At 47.5% G+C, this 8,554-nt stretch overlaps 1 protein-coding gene across 1 annotated transcript in view; it reads left to right on the plus strand.

The window, feature by feature from the left end:
- Nucleotides 1-4,166, plus strand: part of dag1 (dystroglycan 1) — a 56,352-nt gene extending 52,186 nt beyond the window's left edge. Inside the window, exons 3-4 of the mRNA XM_079681396.1 lie at nt 1-252; nt 579-4,166. The exon at nt 1-252 is cut by the window's left edge and continues 210 nt beyond it. Coding sequence (XP_079537522.1) covers nt 1-252; nt 579-2,408 — 2,082 coding nt within the window. The 3' untranslated portion in view covers nt 2,409-4,166. The remainder of the gene's footprint in view (nt 253-578) is intronic.
- The last annotated feature ends 4,388 nt before the right edge of the window (nt 4,167-8,554 follow it).

The raw sequence follows: 8,554 nt of genomic DNA on the forward strand, positions 1-8,554 counted from the left end.
GTCTCCAACCAGGCGTCCACTGCGGAGGACGTGCAGCCGTTCATGTGTAGCAACGAGGAGCCGGTGACGGTGCTGACAGTGATCCTGGACGCGGATCTGACCAAGATGAGCTCCGTAGAGAGGGTGGAGCTGCTGGAGGACATGAGGGGCTTCTCCGGGGTCGGGCTGACACACATGAAGATACTGCCTGTGGTCAACAACCGTCTGTTTGACATGTCCGCCTTCATGGCCGGGCCCGGGAACGCCAAAAAGGTGAGCCAGTGATTCTAGAGAATGGATGCTGATCATATTATTTATCAAAACATATTGGGCTACGAGGGCCTTCTGGAAATGGATTTTGATTGAGGTGAAATGTGGATAAAGATACAAGAAGTTACAGAAATCACAAATATACCAAGCCAATCTTTTTAGGCAATTCAAATGCATTTATTGTAATGACAAAGTCCTGTTGGACCTAAAGAACAAGCCGCGGTGTTGGACACGTCAGGTAATTTAATGTTTAAAATAGAGTACCAAGGCGTGTGATTTGAAATCGTGTTGGTAGAAAGATTATAACTTGAGTCCCAATGCCTCCCCAGGTGGTGGAGAATGGCGCTCTGCTGTCCTGGAAGCTGGGCTGCTCCCTGGACCAGAGCTCAGTCCCGAATATCAACAGCGTCCAGGGTCCGGCGAAGGAGGGCAGCATGTCGGCCAGGCTGGGCTATCCGGTGGTGGGTTGGCACATCGCCAACAAGAAGCCCCACGTCCCTAAACGGGTGAGGCGCCAACTAAACAACACCCCGACCCCCGTTCTAGCGGTGCTTCCTCCGACTACGGTGGTGGAGCCTCCGGTGAGGATCGTCCCAACCCTTTCCTCGCCCTCTATTGCTGCCCCGACCGAGAGCTCCGCCCCCCCTGTAAGAGGCCCTGTCCCCCTGCCAGCCAAGCCAACCATAAAAGTCCTTCAATCCATCGCCCACACCCCAACACTGGGACCCCCTCAACCAACAAGGGTCATGGAGACTACCAGCACCCTCCCTATCCAGCCCACCATGACCAGGCCTACGTACGTAGAAGCGACTGTGACCCCACCCATACCTACGAGAAAACCTACTAAGAAACCCAGGAGACCCAAATCCACACCCTCACCCAGGGAGCCAAAGACCACCACAGCAAAGCCGCCAAGGCGCACAACACCCTCCCCGGGGGTCCTGATCCCAGACCCAGCCAACGAGAAGCCCATCCTGCGTAACCCCATCGACCAGGTCAATGCTTTGGTGGGAACCTACTTCGAAGTCAAGATCCCGTCGGATACATTCTTTGACAAAGAGGACGGGACAACTGACAAGCTGCGTCTAACTCTGAGACAGAAACACAACGAGGTGGTTGGGGAGACCTCCTGGATCCAGTTCAACACCACCAGTCAACTCCTGTACGGGCTGCCTGATGCCCAGCATGTGGGCAAACACGAGTATTTCATGCAGGCAACAGACAAAGGCAGCCTGAATGCTATTGATGCGTTTGAAGTGCGTGTGAACCGCTGGCCTGCCAATGATAAATCCCCTGTCATCTTCATGGCCCGGTTCGAAGGTGAGCCGCGTTCAATAACAAACAACATCCACAAGAAGATCCTCCTGGTCAAGAAGCTGGCCTATGCACTGGGAGATCGCAACAGCAGCACAGTTAGTCTCCGAAACATCACCAAAGGGTCCATCGTGGTGGAGTGGACGAACACCAGCCTCCCTCAGAACCCCTGTCCAAAGGAGCAGATAGCCATCCTGAGTAGGACGCTGGCCAGTGCTGACGGAAAACCCTCCCAGACTTTCAGGTACTCCATGGATCCTGAATTCAGACCTCTGGACGTCCACGTTAAGGGACGGGCAAGCTGCAGGACTTTCTCCTTCATCCCACCCGGAGAGATCGATATCCCAGAACCCCCTGCGGTCACTCCGGCTCTGGGAACGGGCCGGCAGAGCACCGATGACGTTTATCTGCACACCGTCATCCCCGCCGTAGTGGTGGCAGCCATCCTGTTGATCGCAGGCATCATCGCCATGATCTGCTACAGGAAGAAGAGGAAGGGCAAGCTGACCATCGAGGATCAGGCCACCTTCATCAAGAAGGGCGTGCCCATCATCTTCGCCGATGAACTGGATGACTCTAAGCCGCCTCCCTCTTCCAGTATGCCCCTGATACTGCAGGAGGAGAAACCCCCCTTGCCCCCTCCGGAGTACCCCAACATGGCCACGCCGGAGACCACCCCCCTGAACCAGGAGCTTCTGGGGGAGTACACCGCCCTGCGGGACGAGGACCCCAACGCACCTCCCTACCAGCCACCGCCCCCCTTCACCACTCCCATGGACGGCAAGGGCTCCCGTCCCAAGAACATGACCCCTTACAGATCTCCACCCCCATACGTACCCCCTTAAGACTTGTTCCACCCTCCCCTCGCCGGGTGGAGGGAGAGGACACCTGAGGAACTGTGACGGTTTCCATTCTGGTGTTTGTCTGTCTGGACTTTTACAGGGAGGGATGACAAGAGGTGCTAATGTACAAAACAGCTACAGGGGAGTCTGGTTTGGGAGGGGGCGTCATGAGGTGGGTGGGGTTTAACAGTAGACAATGGGATTGGTTGAATCAGCTGGGAGGGACTACTGATCCCTGTGGTAGACCAGCTACTAAAGTGGCCTAAAGACAAACAAAATCTCGACCCGCCGTCTTTCCGGCCGACTCGTCGGTCAGGAGCAGCGATTGGGAGCGGTGCTCTCCCATCCCAGCATTCAGTTTGCTCATTTTAAATACCAGATTTTATTCAGTTTTTCATCATTACCCCGAGGTTATTATCTTTTTTTCTTGACTGAAGTGTTTGCTAACATGTCTTCTCGGTCTTGCTTTTTAATAATACGAGAAGACAGCAATCTGCCATCAGACCTTTAGGCATCTATCCGGGTTTTCAATAAAGAGTGAGACCCTCTGAATAACAAAATCACACGACGGATCTCACATCAGCTTGCAGACTGTGTGTGTGTGTGTGTGTGTGTGTGTGTGTGTGTGTGTGTGTGTGTGTGTGTGTGTGTGTGTGTGTGTGTGTGTGTGTGTGTGTGTGTGTGTGTGTGTGTGTGTGTGTGTGTGTGTGTGTGTGTGTGTGTGTGTGTGTGTGTGTGTGTGTGTGTGTGTTGATTCAGATTCAATAGGGTTTGCCTTCTAACTCCAGTTCTATCCTTTTTCACAATGTCTGGTAAAGAGGAGAATAACAAGGTAGCCTAAATGATTTAGAGATGAATAATAAATCATGTGTTTGTTTATTGGTTTGAATTCACTGTATATCTGGAAGATAGATTGTGTTATATTTTTTGGTGGTGAAAGAAAAGGACTGCCTCACTGAAATGACCTGCAGGAGATCTTTTTCCTGTTCCATATAAATATAGATGAACTGCTGTCCATTGGAGGAAATATGAGATGTCTTTATCCCCTCTGGCTGGGGTCAATAAACTATTAATAAACTACTGTTTTTTTATCATGAAAGAGATGATTCTAATAAGGTGCTCAGGCTGAGTCTGGATGCTTAATGTAAAGCTGTATGCAGACGTCCACAATGAGACTTGGATCTGGAGACAGGTTCACAGCAATGCCATGTCCGCCCTTTTCTACAAACACAGGACAGGAAAAGGACCCCTCCAGTTTGATTTTGGTCCAGGGATAGTTATTTTTGTACGTAACCAGCCAGAAAGTGGCTCTCCTAAAAACGGTCTATCTCCTTCTCATTTTTTACCAAGTTTTTGATACAGCCTCAAACTGTTTGATTATTAAAATAAAATGAATGATTAGTCTTCAGTGATTTGTAAAATCTTAGCCTAGAAGTTAAACTATGATTCAGTTATGTACACTTTGTTTTCTTGGGTCACATATTTCAAGTGTTTTATTTGACTGTGTGTGAGTTTGCATATCGCCATGTATCCCCCTCACTATACAAAGATGGAATGACCCGTATTTTATGTAATCACAAAGTTTATTTTTATGTCCTTATGTCTGCTAATGATTTCATCAGAAAGAGACCCTTTGCAATAATAATGTAAGCGCAGTCCGACACCACTGACACGAGATCGCTGGTCTATGCAGGATGCCACGGCTTTTTGCTTATCGAGTGTGTATTGTCATAATAAAACCAACTGGTACGATAAAACAGATCCACCTTTCTTCATTTCTGAGTTCACTGCCTGGTTCTGTTGGGTTCCTCCTCCAGAGTGTCTCTACCTGTCTTCCTCTGATCTGCAGCCTGATCACAGCTGACCTCCAGAGGATGAAGAGGAGCTTCATCCCCTCCTCTGTGTCCTCCTTTAGGAAACACTGGTAAGTACCGGATGGTTGCTCTCGTGTATTCAGTCATGGAAACAGCTGATGGTGAACGACAGACTGAGGTTAATGGAGGATGTGTCTGATGGTTCTGACTCTCTGAGATGGATCAGTGTGTCTCAGACATTCAGAGGTGAAACCCCAGCAGACCTTCAGATATCCTGGACATCCCTCTCCCTCTGTCCTCCTCACATGCAGATCACCGACTCCTCAGAGGATCCAATGGATGTTCAGCTGTGTGTGGTGTAATTATTCATGTGTTGCTGAGCTGTGGCTAGGTGTGGAGTGGAGACAGAGAGTATGAGGATTGATCTGGGTCTGATTGAGGTCAATGTGACGCTCTTCAAACATCCAGTCCACCGGCAGATCCCCAGAGGTCAACAGGTCAAAGCAACACGTCTCAGTCTCATTCCCTCTGACTCTGAGACACTTTGTGAAGGGTTCTTTAAATGAATGAGCTATTCAAGGTTAAGGTTAGTTTATTTGTACATTTTAAGAAACCAATGCATTTCAAAGTGCTTCACAGGCATCAGCACGTAATCATTCAAAACAAACACAATACATTAATACAAGGGATTACAGAACGGTGCAATGATGAGGACAGAGAGGAGATGTCTCATCACAGGACAGAGAGTAGATGTCTCATCAGAGGACAGAGAGGAGATGTCTCATCAGAGGACAGAGAGGAGAGATGTCTCATCAGAGGACAGAGATATGTCTCATCAGAGGACAGAGAGGAGATGTCTCATCAGAGGACAGAGAGTAGAGATGTCTCATCAGAGGACAGAGAGGAGATGTCTCCTCAGAGGACAGAGAGGAGAGATGTCTCATCAGAGGACAGAGATATGTCTCATCAGAGGACAGAGAGGAGAGATGTCTCATCAGAGGAAATAGAGTAGATGTCTCATCAGAGGACAGAGAGGAGAGATGTCTCATCAGAGGACAGAGATATGTCTCATCAGAGGACAGAGAGGAGAGATGTCTCATCAGAGGACATATAGTTGATGTCTCATCAGAGGACAGAGAGGAGAGATGTCTCATCAGAGGACAGAGAGATGTCTCATCAGAGGACAGAGAGGAGATGTCTCATCAGAGGACAGAGATGAGATGTCTCATCAGAGGACAGAGAGGATATGTCTCATCAGAGGACAGAGATGAGATGTCTCATCAGAGGACAGAGAGATGTCTCATCAGAGGACAGAGATGTCTCATCAGAGGACAGAGAGGAGATGTCTCATCAGAGGACAGAGAGATGTCTCATCAGAGGACAGAGAGGAGAGATGTCTCATCAGAGGACATAAAGTAGATGTCTCATCAGAGGACATAGAGGAGATGTCTCATCAGAGGACAGAGAGATGTCTCATCAGAGGACAGAGATGTCTCATCAGAGGACAGAGAGGAGATGTCTCATCAGAGGACAGAGAGTAGATGTCTCATCAGAGGACAGAGAGGAGATATGTCTCATCAGAGGACAGAGATATGTCTCATCAGAGGACAAAGAGGAGAGATGTCTCATCAGAGGACATAGAGTAGATGTCTCATCAGAGGACAGAGAGGAGATATGTCTCATCAGAGAACAGAGAGGAGATGTCTCATCAGAGGACAGAGAGGAGATGTCTCATCAGAGGACAGATAGGAGATGTCTCATCAGAGGACAGAGAGGAGATGTCTCATCACAGGACAGAGAGTAGATGAATCATCAGAGGACAGAGAGGAGAGATGTCTCATCAGAGGACAGAGAGGAGATGTGTCTCATCAGAGGACAGAGAGGAGATGTGTCATCAGAGGACAGAGAGGAGATGTGTCATCAGAGGACAGAGAGTAGATGTCTCATCAGAGGACAGAGAGGAGAGATGTATCATCAGAGGACAGAGAGTAGATGTCTCATCAGAGGACAGAGAGGATATGTCTCATCAGAGGACAGAGAGCAGATGTCTCATCAGAGAACAGAGAGTAGATGTCTCATCAGAGGACAGAGAGGAGAGATGTATCATCAGAGGACAGAGAGTAGATGTCTCATCAGAGGACAGAGAGGAGATGTGTCATCAGAGGACAGAGAGGAGATGTCTCATCAGAGGACAGAGAGTAGATGTATCATCAGAGGACAGAGAGATGTCTCATCAGAGGACAGAGAGGAGATGTCTCATCAGAGGACAGAGAGGATATGTCTCATCAGAGGACAGAGAGGATATGTCTCATCAGAGGACAGAGAGTAGATGTCTCATCAGAGAGCAGAGAGTAGATGTGTCATCAGAGGACAGAGAGTAGATGTCTCATCAGAGGACAGAGAGGAGATGTCTCATCAGAGGACAGAGAGTAGATGTCTCATCAGAGGAGAGAGAGATGTATCATCAGAGGAGAGAGAGATGTCTCATCAGAGGACAGAGAGGAGATGTCTCATCAGAGGACAGAGAGTAGATGTCTTATCAGAGGACAGAGAGTAGATGTCTCATCAGAGGACAGAGAGTAGATGTATCATCAGAGGACAGAGAGGAGATGTCTCATCAGAGGACAGAGAGTAGATGTCTCATCAGAGGACAGAGAGATGTATCATCAGAGGACAGAGAGATGTGTCATCAGAGGACAGAGAGGAGATGTCTCATCAGAGGACAGAGAGTAGATGTCTCATCAGAGGACAGAGAGATGTATCATCAGAGGACATAGAGATGTATCATCAGAGGAAAGAGAGATGTGTCATCAGAGGACAGAGAGGAGATGTCTCATCAGAGGACAGAGAGAGATGTCTCATCAGAGGACAGAGAGGAGATGTCTCATCAGAGGACAGAGAGTAGATGTCTCATCAGAGGACAGAGAGTAGATGTCTCATCAGAGGACAGAGAGGAGATGTCTCATCAGAGGACAGAGAGATGTATCATCAGAGGACAGAGAGAGAAACATATATTATCATGTATATATATATATATATAAAGCTCAGCATAAGTTCAAAAAGGAAGACCTTCTTTACTCATTCATTCACTATTCCATGTTACTACTCTCTCTCCTCTCAATAAGTGATCTGGGGTGTCACTCCCCAGCTTAACCAATCACTTCGCTCTATTCCCACAAGCCTATCATGGCGCTCCGCTAAACCTTTTAAATATGCTCTCCCCTCTGACAGCTCTCATTCCAGGTGAATCGGCGCAACCCTCCTCCACCCCTCTTCACCTCCTGTCCCTCTGAATCCAGGGTCAAGCTAAGCCCCTCCCCTTCAGACCAACCCCAGCTATCCATTCACCACCGCCAGGGTCTAGACCCCGGGGGATTTCATCGGATCGGCTCTCTCTTACCGAATAATATTCCTGCACAACGGGGCCTAATCGCCAAAACTCCTTTAAATTCATGTGTATTTCTGGCAATACATATTATGTACTCTTACATCAATCTGTCTCTCCTGATTGAAATATATACATGTATATATTATTATTTTTTATATACTGTTGAATCCTCTGGTTGTATACATCATGTTTTCTCTTGATCTCCTATTCATTTGTTCTTCATGCTAATCTTACACACAGTGTAGAGAGCTGTCTTTATACCATACACACATCCTCTGTCCTCTGCAGTCAGAGCAGTGAGAGGCGGCGTACAGCAGCACTTTGCATATTGATGGAAATCAAACAGCCGACACACACAGACATATGTTTGAAGTGTTTGATAGAGAGAATAATCCACATGTTGACACCTGTACCTGATCTCTGCTTCATGAGAGGAACATGTGTGGATCTGTGAGCATTGTTACTGATCAATCAATTCACTCCCAATGAACCTTCATCTGATGACTTCCTAATCTCCAGTGTCTCTCTCCTACCCCATAACACCTCTTTGGTCGTATTGTAATATTCCTGAGAGTAAATGGGAATGTATTCTTCTTCCTGCAACTTCACGACCATCTTGGACACTTCACATACTGAATCCTCTGTTTGTGTTTCAGTTCCAGTTATTGTTGGTGTGGATCTGGTTCTCTTACATATTAGATGTGTACTATTAAACCATTGTTCTTTTATTTCCACATGGAGACACATGGAGACACAGCTTTACTGATGGTGTGTTTTTATAATGATTTTGATTTCTTATTTTTTATAATTGATATTCACATCTGGCCTAGATGGCTAAATGCTAACTAGGACAATGCCTGATGGTTATGATATACCAGAGGGAACATGACCTCTGCTGAAGCTAGTGGTGTTTTAACACAGGGTGACCGCTGTGGCTTTACTTAGCA

This window comes from Notothenia rossii (genome assembly GCF_949606895.1).
Source record: "Notothenia rossii genome assembly, chromosome: 5".
NCBI classification, from domain to species: Eukaryota; Metazoa; Chordata; class Actinopteri; order Perciformes; family Nototheniidae; genus Notothenia; species Notothenia rossii.